The 14,902-nt window shown below is 39.6% G+C and overlaps 1 protein-coding gene across 4 annotated transcripts in view; it reads right to left on the bottom strand.

Moving 5' to 3' along the window:
• Nucleotides 1-14,902, bottom strand: part of MTMR3 (myotubularin related protein 3) — an 87,439-nt gene that overhangs the window by 30,794 nt on the left and 41,743 nt on the right. For all 4 annotated transcript variants that reach the window (XM_054995908.1, XM_054995909.1, XM_054995910.1 and 1 more), the window contains exons 2-6: nucleotides 10,928-10,998; nucleotides 7,432-7,509; nucleotides 6,566-6,655; nucleotides 5,275-5,391; nucleotides 1,076-1,158 (exon numbers count right to left, since the gene is read on the bottom strand). In XM_054995908.1, the coding sequence (XP_054851883.1) occupies nucleotides 1,076-1,158; nucleotides 5,275-5,391; nucleotides 6,566-6,655; nucleotides 7,432-7,434 (293 nt within the window). In that variant the 5' untranslated portion in view covers nucleotides 7,435-7,509; nucleotides 10,928-10,998. The remainder of the gene's footprint in view (nucleotides 1-1,075; nucleotides 1,159-5,274; nucleotides 5,392-6,565; nucleotides 6,656-7,431; nucleotides 7,510-10,927; nucleotides 10,999-14,902) is intronic.

Raw genomic sequence — 14,902 nt, 5'->3', positions numbered from 1 at the left:
GAATAACCTTTATTTCCTTTTCAATGGTTATTTAAATTATTTTCCAAGCCAAGCAAAGAAATGTCACTATCTTTTCTTGCATTAAAAACATATCTAGCAAAGAAATTGATCAAATTGTCCATACAGGAATTATGGTCTTTGAGTTATTGCGTTATACAGAGGGCCATTTCTTTGGATCTTTGATCAAACTAGCTTTTCTACTAGTGAAAAAGGGAGGAAGGGGGATCCCTTCTGACAACCAAAAGGTTATACTGGAGATCATGGTACTGCATGGATAAAAGCCACATAGGATAGAAATGGTAATATGAGGAGAATTTGATGAGACTGAGCAAAAAAGCAGGCTGGATCCAACCCACAATCTTTGTGGGAAAGAGGGGTTTAGTTAGGTTCTCAAATAAACGGATGGCATGGCCCCAAGAACTATACTTCCAAAGGTATGAAGAAAATGAGACAGCTCAAAGTTTGTATCTTTTAATTTAAATGAAAATTTTGCAAAAACTATATACAAATTATACTTAATGCCCAAAAAGTTGGCCCAAAAGCCAGTTTGGTGTAGTGGTTAAGAGCATGGGACTCTAATCTGGAGAGCTGGGTTTGATTCCCCACTCCTCCACGAAAGCTGGCTGGGTGACCTTGGGTGAGTCACAGTTCTCTGGAGCTCTCTCAGCCCCACCCACCTCACAGGGTGATTGTTGTGGGGTAATAATAAAACTTTGTAAACCACTCTGAGTGGGCATTAAGTTGTCCTGAAGGGCGGTATATAAATCGAATGTTATTATTATTATATTATTATATTCATCCAGGGTCTACTAATGTTGTGGCTATTCCTCCAGTAAAGCAGATTTCATACATATGCTTTGGACCTGTCCTATTACCCAGCACAGTTTTAGTTCCGCCCCAATAAGGCTTTCAAGACTGGGTAGACCTTGAGAATTCATTATTCTGCCACAGTTGAATTGGATTGTAAAGTGTTCTACTGGATCAGTATTGATAACAAAACATTGCCCTGAAAGAGAACAATCCATAATTATTAAAAAAAAACCCACTGTCTAACTCCAAGGTAATTTACACATACCTGATAACTTTACAGTCCTTACAAGTCAAGTGAAGCTGAAATATGTCCCGGCATTCAACATTTTCTATAAGCTGTAATGGAACCTGTGAATAAAAAGATTTAATGAACTTACTCAAAGAGGCTCTGACACGGTAGTTTCTTGGCATTCATCATAAAGATTTATCTGATAATTTGGAACCTGAAATGAGCTATTACTCTTATATGAATACACTTTCTCACTCTTTTCTTCCAAGTGAACAGGTACCATGTGTTAAATCATGAAGAACACTCTGGGAATATTAGTGAAGTTATGATGGGCCATATTAATTTAAACAGCCCTCCTGCTTTGACCCAAACTCACTGCTGCTTTCTACTCCCTACAATGAACATGGTATTGCAAAAATGTAAACGTAAAACACCAGCATGCAATCCTGAACTTAAAAATCTAATAGGTAAAAGTTTCTCATAAGCATGTATTAATCTATTATGTTTATGACTCTTGTGGATGGTCTTTGGTAGTAGTCTCTCAAGATTCTAATTCCCAGAAAAGCAGTTTTTACAGAAACAGAGAGCTGTTTTACATATGCACGAAAACCAACCAGTTCCCCTGCTTCTGTGGTCATGAAAGCCTCCACATCCATTGATATTGTGGAATGAGTCAAAACCTACCCTACTTAAACCATGACCAAACTAGAATATGCTGTCAAGCACTCTTGGGTGGTTGAAATACATTCCTCTAAGTAAAGCAATATACACCGATGCCCATCATAATGAATTGCATCTTGCTTGTATTTATAAGTTCTGCACTTCTCTGTTTCTTCATAACTTCTGGTGGAATGGATCAACAGAACTTGTATCAACAGAAGAGCAGCCAATGAGATCAATCAACAAAGGAGGTATTGTCTCTAGAATTCATGGTGTGCACACACACTCCATGCAGGGGTGGAGGAGGAGGGTCACAGAAGCAAGGTTGCACTATACAGAGAAGGTCATTCTCCTCTCATTCTTCATACTGAATGGAAGCAGGATGATAGCAACTCTGTAACAGGTAAAAAACTACAGAGGACAAACAACCTGTTAGATTAACAGGAATCACACCAGTGCAGAAAAGAAAGCATTATTATGGCCTTGACCCAACTGAGCCTCATTTCAAAACAAGGGCTTCTTCCCTCATAAGACTAAAACAGAGCCATAGGTGGGGCTTGGGCCTCAAAGATTTCTCTTAGAGGCCAAAATGGTTTCTTTGACACTTGGTCCTTAAAAAGACTTGCTGAGGAAGAATCAGAATAAGCTGTCTTTTCCAGAGGGAAGTGTTGCCTCATTAATGATTTAAAACTCTGTGAAGGCACAAACGTTGGAGGTAGATGTGATCTGATAAACATTATATACATGAACTTTCAGAAAACTTTTGCCAAATTCCCTTGCTAAATGCTCGTAAGAAAACATGATTGCTCCAAGAATTTTCACTGTAAGTTATCCTCTCTCTTCCTTTCATTTAAACTTTCCAAGATCTAACTTCAGCAAGAAAGCTTCCTTACCAACACATCTAATTTTAAAAGCCTCTTCTAAATTACTAGTTCAAACAGATGCTTCCTTCTACCCTCCAATTTTTCTCCAGGTCAGTTCTCTAATACGCTCTTTTTTCTTTTTCTGATCAGTTTCTTGCCTGTACTTGTTTCTGTCCTCTTGAACAAATACAACCTTCTGCATCATACGCTACAAAATGTGGCACATATACTTCATAAAAAGTTTTAAATATCATGCTCCATTATGTCCTTGCCATGCATACTGCTTCACTTTGCCATGCAAATTCTACATGCCCTTCCACCCTTCTCAGTCCATTTGACAGTCTAAACCTCTTTCCCCTGATTGATTTCCATGCTTGTGAATGTCACAGATAAGTCACACCATGCAATCAGTTCTCTCCCCAAACAGCAATTTATTGAATTTGACAGGAGTATACTAGTTCTGAGTAAACTGATGAAGCAACCATTCTGCCTTTTTAGTGATCATGCAAAGCTGTCCAAGTCTACTAGAGTCATTTTACAGAGGGTAATTGCCAGTACTTAAACTAGCTTTGTCTTAACAGATGTTAGGGGGGAAAGAACAGAGTTTCTGAATTTGCTGCTGTGTTTTGGAGACATTAAATGACTATACAAGAGCATGGGAATAAAAATCAAGATATTAACTGAACCGGGGTGGGTAGGGGGGAACAGAGTCATTAAAATTCTCCTCTCTGACTCCTTAAGTCCTAGTATGCCATATTTGAAAATCCACTTTGAGAGGTCTCAATTCTTAATTGTGGCATCTAAAAATCACACATATCAATTTCTCAACATTTTCCAGATGCCACAGTTCAAATGACTTCCTTAACTGAAGCCAACCAAGAGACAAGCCTGAGCATTCAAGTTTTGATTGGCACAGACATTGTCGCTCTTGGGTGTACAAATGATCCCATGGATGAGTATGTCAACACTTTTGAAAGTCACAATTCCATCAGCTTATTGCTTGGTCTACTGAGCCCTTTGTCTTTTTTTACAGGGAACATTAAGTTCCTATTGATGGATCATCCATGAATTTATCCACTCAGTCAAAGGCCTCATGCATGATAGCTCTAGCCTCTATTGCAAAGGTGAGCATTGGCCAGCACAAGTTTATTCTGTTCCAAGCAAAGGTGCAGCAGGAAAAAAAAAGTGTTTTATAGCATCTCCATTTTACTTACTGAGGTCTCATAAGCAGCAAATTTACAGACTTTCTATTGAATTGTAAACAAAGAACAAAATTAGGATAAAGCCAGGAGGCAGACTTTGGACAATTTTAACCAGACTTCACGTCCCCTACCTCATGCATACCTACATGAATACCAGGGGCTTACACTGCCCTTCCCACAATATCTGGCAACTTCTGGAACATTAATTTTCGAGGCCATATAACAAACAAAATCTTTACTTTCACATCCAACATTATGTGCTAAGTTCCACTAACTTTGCAAAGAGCCCAATCAAAATTCCTATTGGATTAACAAAACTCACAGACCTTGAGTATAAAATTTAATTATAATAATTACATTAGTAAATATTACACTGTATTAACTTAGTTCAGCTGAAATGAAGGCACACAACTTGCTCCTCACAATGCTGAGGATTACAGCAGTATTGTATGTTCAGTGACAAATGAGACACTGCCAGACAACTATCTCAGGAACCTTCACATTTTTTAAAACACACATGAACACAAACAAAATTGATATACTAGGATCAGAGTACAAGACCAAATCTTACTGTGGAAGGACAAGCTGAATTCCCGTCTACCTCATTTTATCAACACATGACTGAATTCCACATGACTCACAGCTGGTGAGGAGATATGAAGCAAAAGAAACATTACTTGAGATGTTAGGGGAGGTTTGCAGCTGCAACCCACAGAACTGTTGTAACTTGCCACCCAAAGGATTATGTTATGGAAGCCAAAATATATGATTTTTAAAAAAATTATGCAGAAGCATTTCTTTCCCTAATCAACCTTAAAAAAACAGATCACTGAAACTTAGATTGCCTGACCACATTAGCACAAACAGCAAGAAGGCACCAGAGAATCTCTTTCAAGCAGTGGGGCAGCCTCTCGTAAATGAGACACAGATATAGCATTGTATAGATCAAAAGAACTGTCACCACATGAACAGTATAGGGAAAAAATTCAAATACCACAGGTGCTGTCTACAATGTATTCTGAGCCAGGAACTTTTCAATAATGGGTAGGGCTTTTATGGACTTCCGGACTTCAACCAAAGAAGCACCTTCTAACTGAATCTAAGAATGCTGGGTAAGGAACAACACGATTCATTGCATGTAGGAGCCACTATGCAAAGAATGGAGTGACATCTCACTTCAGTCTCATTCCATTTCCAAGAAGCCTCATGTATTTCCCCTCACCTTTCCTCCAGTTTAGACCACATGAACCACAACCCAAGGAAAGCTGATCACGAAAAACAAGCCTTCCTCTCCGCAAGCAGGGCTACATATTTACAACCAGTGGGAGACCGACTATTACTATTCTGTTATCTCTTGACATTATTCCCAGAGGTTGAAAAGCCATTGACATGGAACTACCAATCTCTGGCTGCGTATTATGGAAGTTGTGGCTCACATTCCTGAAATAAGCTCACTTGACAGAGTCACTGGCAAAATCACCCTTCCTGAATAGTCCGGGCAGAAACTTACGTTCACAATCGATTCCTTAAATTTGATGTGAATCCTGTAGTTGGAAAGTGCAATAATGGCGTCTTCTGCTCGTCCCACGTATTCTGTGCTTTCACCATGAAGTTCAAGAAAAGGGACCTGTGGAGCAAAGGGAGAAGTCAACTTTTAAGAAATGACTTTTCAGCTCAATGAGGGCTAGCATACACGCTCGTAAGTACAAACAGGAGACATGATATGGTAGGCACATAGGATTTAAATTACAGAAAGCACTGCTTGAACAAAGTCTGAATCACAAAAAGAAAGGAAAGGAGGGAACATTTTGGTGGAAGTCACTATTATTTGATGTGGCAAATATAAACTTGCTGAAAACCACTTTAATTTAGCCGACAGTTAAATTCAGAACAAACTTTCAGGATTCCATCTAAATAAGGGCAGTGTGTGATTGCCATTCTCTCTCTCTCTCTCTCTCTCTCTCACACACACACACACACACACACACACACACACACACACACACACACGCACACACAAAAGCTCATGTGAGAGCAGATTTTGTTATATTTATCCCAAAAATCTAAATTCCTACAACATAATGCTATACTTTTCTGGAACTGAAATTTTCAGAGGTGAGGCGGAGCCAAATTTGAAACTTGACAGAAATTTAGAAAGGGTAGAGGAAGAATGTAAACTCTTTGGAGCAATCTGGGGGGAGGGAAGCAAGTATTTTTCTACATTGTATGCAACTGCAAGAAGAGTTTACTTTATTTGGGTAATTTACATTTCACCTTCCAATTCTTGAGACACACAAGAAAGAAAGAAAGAAAGAAAGAAAGAAAGAAAGAAAGAAAGAAAGAAAGAAAGAAAGAAAGAAAGAAAGAAAGAAAGAAAGAAAGAAAGAAAGAAAGAAAGAAAGAAAGAAAGAAAGAAAGAAAGAAAGAAAGAAAGAAAGAAAGAAAGAAAGATCCAAAATATTCATACACACTGTTCTGCTGAAGAATGAACCCTTCCAAGCTGAAGGAAAGGTAGACATGAGGGTTCTCAAAAGTAAGCCATTATAACTAACTGGTATTAGTAGTCTGCAGGAAAATTTCTAACAATGAAACACCCCATTTCCTAGACCCTTCAGCCCAATTGTAAATAAAATTTGTAACCATAAGCATAAGTGCTACAACACTTAAGGTTCCATTAAACAGATCAAATCAAACTTATTTCACTTCTGCTGTCTTATTTCACTACACTAGCTGATCATGGCTAGAAGTAACACTACGACGTCTGCACATGCTGTGAGAGCAAAAGGTAGTCAGGTGATTACCTGGAGATTCTCATCTTCTCGGATCAGCTGCTTCCTGGGGAAGATCTGATTAGCCTGGATGCATTCAAGGCTGTGCTGGGTTTCTTCATCCTGACAAACAGATTATTAAATTGATTTTTACAGAGGTACATTTATATATCTTTCCAGTTACTGAAAAGTTTGAAAAATTTGTCTCAAGATATTGATTAAATACTTGGGCTTCACAAGCGACTTCAGCAAACTTGTGATCATCCAAAATTCACAATGATCATCTATCCATCCATCCATCCATTGGGGGGGGGGGGAAGTGGGGTATAAATGAAGTAAACGAACAGTTAAATTACAATGCATATCAGTATGGCAGAAGGTGACAAAAGGGATATAATTTAGCTCTCTCAGACCCTAAAGAAGTTGGACAGATGTCCTTCTCTATCTCCATCCCTTTTCCCTTCTACAGAAACATAGGGAAAGGGGTATGATGACATACAAAACTCACTCTGACCCAGCACAGTTTGGAAGACAGGGATTAAAGAGATTAAAGTGATTTGTTCTAGCTGGCTAAAGTGTTTCCTAGGACTGGCCTTCCTTCCTATCTAAAGCATTCAGAATAGAGGGAAAGACAGGGTGGAAAACAAAACTGGTAAGGAACAGGAAGAATGGGCTGCCCCATTCATGACCTTGGTCCCCGCCATTTCACAGCGAAAACCAGAACACCAAAAAGTCAGTAGAATCTATAAAACCAGGAGTATCATTTCTATTTTCCATGCACCTCAAGCGAGCTCAGAAAAAAGGCATAGTCTCCAAGATTAGGAGACTAACTCTCCCCACTTTCTCATGCTTCAATCTGTTCTGTCTTGAGTCAGTCCTCAAAGAATTTGCACACTTACCATGACAGCGCCAGGTTAAGAGGCACAGTCCTCTCCCTTGTTTGCAATACTTCTTAGCACTGTATATACAGAAAACTTCTGGAAGACAACAAAAAAATTAGAAGATGGGTAAACATGACAACAAATTTATCAACTGTTAGCAAATATGTAGTTTATGTTCATTTAGGCTGCAGAAAGCTATCAAAAATTTTACTCCATGATCAAAGCAAGCCAGTATCTTTAAACAGTTCCCTTCCTTCTCCCCTCACAAACAATACAGAAATTGCAAAGCAGGAAGTCTTCCATAAATCACAATCTATTGTGATGCCTGAAATCTGGCAGTTTAACAAACTGCAGTTCGTTTTTGCTTACAAACCAGTTCTCTAAACCAAGAGTAAATTGCAATTTTGAATTCCAGTTTGTTTGTCACATCTGAGTGTTTCCTCCAATACTAATGACTAGGGGTGTGCAATTCGGGTTTCTAATTCGGGTAAAATACCCAAATTGGACCCGATTTGCAAAGATTCGGGATTTCCAAATCAGGCCCAGCAGGTGGGGCCCAAACCACAAATCAAAACTTTCCAAAGCGACTCATATCACCTCGGGAAGCTTTGGGTCAAGGGGTTTAAATGCCCCTTTCCATGCCACTGTGAAGCAGCAGGGAAAGGGTCATTTAAACCCCAGGATCAGCTGTTTGATGGGGAAATCCCCACCAAGCAGCTGATCGAAGGGGAAGGGTTAAATGCCCTTTCCCCACCGCTGTGCAGCGGCGGGGAAAGGAGCATTTAACCTCCCCCCGGGATCAGCTACCTGGCCAGGCAGCTGATCAAAGAAGAGGGGATGCCCTTTCCCCACTGCTGTGAAGCGGCAAGGAAAGCAGCATCACCCCTTGGATCAGCAGCTTGCCAAGCTGCAGATGGAAGCTGGCCGGGGGTTATAATGCCCCTTTCCATGCCACCGCACAGCAGCACAGGAAGGGGCATTGTAATCCCCATAATCAGCAGCATGATGGGGAAATCCCCACCAAGCAGCTGATTGAAGGGGATGGGAAATGCCCTTTCCCTGTTGCTGTGAAGCGGCAGGCAAAAAAGCATCCTTCCCCTTGGATCAGCTGCCTGGCCAGTGAGCTGATCCAAGGGGTGGGGAAAGGAATGCCCTTTCCCCGCTGCTTTGTAGCGACAGGGAAAGGGCATTTAAATGTTCCTTTCCCTGTCACTCCAAAGTGGCAGGCAAAGGAGCATCCCTCCCCTTGGATCAGCGGCTTGCCAAGCCGCTGATGGAAGCCTGCCAGAGTTTACAATATCCCTTTCCATGCTGTTGGTTTAAATACCCCTTTTCAGGGTCAGGTAAGTGGGGTAGGGGGTGAGGGCGGTGGGGGTGCTGGAAGCTTCCCCCCTCACTTTGGTATGCTCTGAATCTTTACAGAGCATACCGAAGCGATTTAAATACCCGAATCTGAAGTGGCTTGCCGCTTAGCGTTTCGAGTGTTTACAAAGCTTTCTCCCGCTTTGGTTAAACCCAAAGCAGGAAACCTCAATTTTTTTCCAGTGCACACCCCTACTAATGACCCAGAACAAACAAACAAACAGAATTAAGATTAAAAAATATAAATACAGATACAAACGCAGGCAGAATACAACTTTAAAAAAATGAATACAACTCAATTTGTTGGTTGCAAGATCTCTTTAGAATTACTGACAGCAATACACTTTTTAGATTTATATTTCTTAGTCAGTTGTCCACACAACAGAGTAAATCACTATTAAAATTTTGGGGGAGAGTATTTCATATTAAGTAACACGGCTTAGGGGCTGCCATTTAGAAGGAGGTTAAAATCCCACTGGATGCACACATCTCCTTGGGCATTCTTAAAGAAGCTCTCTGGATTGTGGCCAACCAATAAAACATATTTGCCATCATACTTAAGTTACTTTTAACATTGTTGTCAAGCAAGACACAAAGCAAAAGATTATATATGCTAACATTTGGTATTACTGCAGAAGAGATTTGATATATTGTAAAAGATGTACAACAGAGAACAGCCTCATTAGAAGCCCCACAATATTCACACAATCAAAGAATACATGTCAGTTTCTATTCTCTATCTTCCCTGTTGTCAAGTTGGGCTAAAAACTAACGGAATTATCAGAATTCAATTCAAACTCTGATTTGATTATTTAGTATTAGAAATACTTGAATAACCTGAGCTTCAAAAGCTTGCATTATGTATGCTATGGCAGACATAATAATTCCAATATCTCCTTCATGAAAAATCTGTGGGTATCCTCAACCCAGCATTATTGCATAACACCAGTATTGATAACGCTTATAAGCAACATGGAGCTTCCAAACACACAAGACCCAGGTTCAAAAGATATAATTGAAGTAAATAAAATAAGAACAGGAAAATAGTCTTCTTCTTTTTATAGCTGTACCAAGCACTTTTGGAGGAGTTGGGGGATAAGAGCATGGGGCTAAGTCAACAGACCTAACCCTGCCTCTTTGGTCAAATTTTGTTCAAAGTGCATGATATAGCTGCATCAAACATGCACTGGTTGTTGCATTAACTCATGGCAGTTAACACATTTCCACATCAATACAAAAATTGACAGATTTCCTTGCCTACAATGACCTCATAATACAACTGTGTTGATTTTTTCTAATAAGTGATTCAACAGAGTCAAGATTGTAGGCTAAAGCAGTTAACAACAAAAAGCTTTTTTGGTTCACATAGTTAGCTTCACCAAAAAGCTAGATGAATAGTTGTAGCATTGACAAACCCCACTGTTAAATTCAGTTACATACAAAGCAACTGAAAAAAGCCAGCCCTCCCCCTGTGCATTATGCACTTAGCTCCTTGGTCTGTCCCCATTCCCAGGCTCCATCCCCAAATATCAACAATTTCCCAATCCAGAGTTGGCAACCCTACATATTGCTTCAGCTCTGCAGTCACTCCATTGGCTGCCCATCAGTTACAAGACTCAGTTTCAAGGTATTGATCTTCATATTGAAAACCCTTCATGACCTTGGTCCCTCATCTGCGGGACTGCCTCTTCCCCATGCTCTGCCACAACAGCTTTGCTCATCTGAGCAGGGTCTCCTGCAGATGCTACCCTGTAAATTGGCAAAATCAACAACTGCCCATACACAAGCATCCTCTGTTGCGGCTCCCACCTTATGGAATGGTTTGTCTGATGAGGTCAAGAAGGTTCTCACCCTCCTGGTTTCCACAAACTATGTAAAACTGAATTATTCAGGACAGCTTTTTTTTATTCAGGGCTATAACAAAATGCTTTGGTGAAGTGACAGGTACAGTGGACCATATTACTGTGTATAGTACATACCCTCTGTTGATGTAAGTATGATCCTACTATGTAATTTCTGCATAATTTAATTTGTCATATTAATGCTTATTTGTTTCAGTTCCATTTTCAGACTTTTTGCTATCCAAACTCGATCCATTCCACACAATTTAAAAGACTAACCTCTCTTTTTTGCTTAGCATCTATCAACTTACCAGCTAGTAATACTCTTCCTTCAAATAAGTTTCAGAAGCTGTTCAGATAGTCTATTATTTCACATTGAAAGCTGAAAAAAACAAGAGGTCATATTATAATCAAATTATAGTGATAATTATTTAATAAAGTCACTTTGAAAGCCCAATTAACTGATCCAAATGAGATATACATTTAAAAAATAAAATTAAAATGAAATATTCTACCAATTAACAGTCTTCATCCTAAAATAACATTTCAGCAGTTAAATTAAGCTATGCAAGCTTCTTTAGTTCACTAATTATTGTAAATTAAAAGATACTGGAAAGGAATGAAGACTTCTGAATCTTGTACAAGTATGAGGTGGGCTTATTTTCCGACACTGAAATAAGAATGGACGCTATTACTTTCTGTACAAAGGCTCTGGAAGTCTGTGCAGCTATCATCTCAGCAGAGCTTGGAATATGGAAACTAAAGTGGAATTCAACTGCTTGTGCAAAATCTAAAGAAACCCACATGTAGATTCTAACCCATATGGTTTCACACAAATTCTTCAGAACATGTGCATATTTTACAAAAAAACAGAAACTACAGATTTGTGATCTCGAAGACCAATTCAGCACAATTGTCAGGTATTTCGGTGATCTCTCCTTGCTTCCAAAGTCTAGTCTGCCTGCCAAACATTTCTCCAAAAGATTTCAATTCTTTTTCCCCAAAAAAGAGGGGGAAAGAAACATGAAAAAGCACATGTTAAAATGTTACAAACTCACAAAGACTGCAAAGAGCTACCAGAAATCTATGCATTCTAGTTTATTCTTACGGGGAAAAACTCCAATACACTGACAACATAAAAGAGCATACAACACAAAATACTATTTTACTCTAGGACTGGTCATCTAATTAGATATAGTGCTGGAAACCAATTCCAATGCCACTTCCTGTATTTATTTAGTAGAATATGGCAAGCACACAAATGTGCACATGAACACCATCCAAACTAAAAACAAGCAGCTGAGTATGGGTGACTAGGAACACATCTATCCTCTTCCAGAAGTCCTCTAGACAGCCAGACTCATAGCAGATAGAAGGCATGAAAAGAAGAGCATGTGCTGTTTTTAACAGCCCAAATAAGCAAAGAAACAGGCCATAGGCCACTTCCACACATCCTTAATGGGATGGCCTGTCAACAGAACTCTGGCAGATTATCTCACTCGTTGCACACATCACCATTTCCCATGCACGAGTAGATCATGATGATCCCAGTTTTTAAGCGTTTTTTGTGAGACCTGTTTTGGTCCGTGTTTATTTTTGATGCAGGTTTTCTGCACAATTCTCCAACCATATCAGTGCATGCAGAGGCTTTTTTGCGCTTCAGAAGAGCCCTCCCACAAATCTCCAACCCTTCCTCTTGCCATTACCCCTCCTTTCAACATCACACATGCATCTGGCTTGCCCTTTTGTTACTGTTTTAAAACAGTTCTTGAGCTATTACGATATCTATGTATACAAAGGGAATCATATTGCAGTGCTTGCTATATTGGATCACTCAGCAACTGGACTATCGGTCTAGTAACAACATTGAGAACAGAATGCCATTTCTGATTTTTTTTAAACTAGCAATAAGGCTATTGTTTGGGAAAATACAATGGGCCCTAGCAGCACTCAAGGCAGCAAACATCAATATGCTAAACAATTTAAAACATTTTAACAGCAACTTAAATTATAACAACATTCAAAATAGTACAAAAATAACTCAATATAACACACACATCAAGAACAGTGAAGAGGGCAAATAACAGTTATTGGGGAATGCCAAACAAAATAAAAGTCTTCGCCCACTGGCAGAAGACTCTCTTTGGAGTCTTTGGAGAGATAGATCCAAAGTTTTGGCACCACAATCGAGAAGGCCCTTTTTCGGGTTGCCACTCATCTAAACTCAGATGGCAGCAGCCCCTGAAGCAGGCCTCTGAAGATGTACGGAATGGAAGGGTATGTTCATATAGGGAGAAGGTCCTTAAGCCCAAGTTTTATAGGGCTTTAAAGGTCAATACCTGCACCCTGAATTAGGCCTAGAAGCAAATTAGGAACAGGTGTAGATGGAATAAGACTGGAGTGATATGATTCCACTAACCCACTCCAAGCAGCATTCTGGCCACAGCAGAATGTTTTTAACTATCAGATACAGTTTTTTGTGAGTGTGAAGAATTTTCTTTGGCTTGTATCTTCAAACATCAGAGGAAGTTTAAACCAAAAAATGATAAAACGGGGTGGGGGGGTGGGGTGTAACATGGAAAGAAAACTGCTCCCTAGCTCTTGCAACAAGCAAGATGGAGACAGACAGTTCCAGGCAGAGATCTTTGCCCACAGATGACTGTTTTGTGTTCCTGCTTGGAGATGCCTGCAATTATAAGCAGGAAAAACTTTGCTATGCAGTCATGATTGCCTCCAACTACTGTACGGCAAGCAACCCCCACTCGGAACAAATATGTCTGTTAATAAATTACATTGTAATATAGTAAAAAAAGGTAAGCTGCCATCTACACAATGGGGTATTTGAATGGTCAACTAATAATATTTGGTTGACATGCCAACCCTAACTTGTACTGATGAATACAATAAAGAATGGTCAATTTAGTTATGAACTAAATCTCCACTAGAGATGTGAAGACTCGTAAAAGCCCATAATAATTAGGAATTGGGAGGGGTGGACCTTAAAAAACTTATCAATTGTTTTTCTTTGAGAATGAGCAAAATAGTGTTCAAGACAAGGTTTTCCTCAATCAACAAATATAGCCTGAAAGTCAATTTTTTTCAATGGAAAACTTAGCAATTTTAGGAACACTGAAAAACTCCAATGATTTCCCCCTTTTTAGAATAAATGAAATGCTTAAGACAAGGTTTTAGTTACTCAAAATGTATAGCATTCAATTTTTCCAATGGAGAAACTGGAAAATTTGAGGGACCACTGAAAAAAGCACCTATGATTTTTTTCTTTTGCAATGTGTGAAATGTGCTAAGACAGCATAAAGTGCAGCAGTCTGCATCTCTCTCGTGCGCTTTCGCATTGACTGTTTTTACAATTTTGCATTTAGAAAATGAAAGCATTGATACTTTTAAATTCCATAAATAAGCCAATACATACAATTTTATATGCTAAATTATGAATGATGCATTTTGTGTTGTTAAAGTAGCAAAATGGGTTTAAGTTTGATAGGAAAGTATTGCATGCATTGCAAATCCCCCCTCCCCCACAAAGGGAACCCCATTTTTTCCATCAACAACTTCAAAATGCCTGGAGATTTTATATCTCTGTTCTCCACTGGAAAATAAACCCTACCACTTTGCAAGTTGGGTTTCAGTCTGTCCACAACACTGCTTGTCTACAATCTGCCAACAAGAGGCTAAAAGAACCAACCGTTACACTAGTACTCATTTAGAAAACCCAGTTCCTTAGCTCACTCCGGCTGTTACCAAGTGAAATGGAAACAGTGGTAGCCTGAACACTAAATTTACATTAGAAAGTCTAGTGGTCAAAATTCTGGACTAGGATCTGGGAGACAGGTTCATATCCCCACTCTGCCACAGAAGTTAGCTAAGTGACCTTGGGCCAACCACTCCCTTGCAGCCTAAGCTACCTCACATTGTAGTAGTTACAGGGACAAAAAGGAGAAGGAAAGAATGAATGGAGCTGTTTTGGGTTTCTACTGGTGAGAAAAGCCGGGGGATACATACTTAAATAAATACTTAAAGAAGGAAACACTTCTTTACTAGGGATGTGCGTTTCGGCATTCAGAATGCCGAAAGAATGCCGAAACAAAAGTGTTTCGGCTTCTTTCGGGGAATGCCGAAACGTTTCGGGGAATGCCGAAACGTTTCGGGTAGCCGAAAGAAAAAAGCCGAAACGTTTCGGGATTCTTTCGGCTTTCTTTCGGCTTTTCAATGGGAAAATGCCTCCGTCTTCCCGGACGTCTGGGGGAGGCATTTTCCCACCGAATAAG

The sequence above is a fragment of the Eublepharis macularius genome, chromosome 13, assembly GCF_028583425.1.
Source record: "Eublepharis macularius isolate TG4126 chromosome 13, MPM_Emac_v1.0, whole genome shotgun sequence".
Lineage (NCBI taxonomy): Eukaryota > Metazoa > Chordata > Lepidosauria > Squamata > Eublepharidae > Eublepharis > Eublepharis macularius.
Note: the sequence above shows the minus strand (reverse complement) of the source record. Positions and strands in the feature narration are given on the sequence as shown.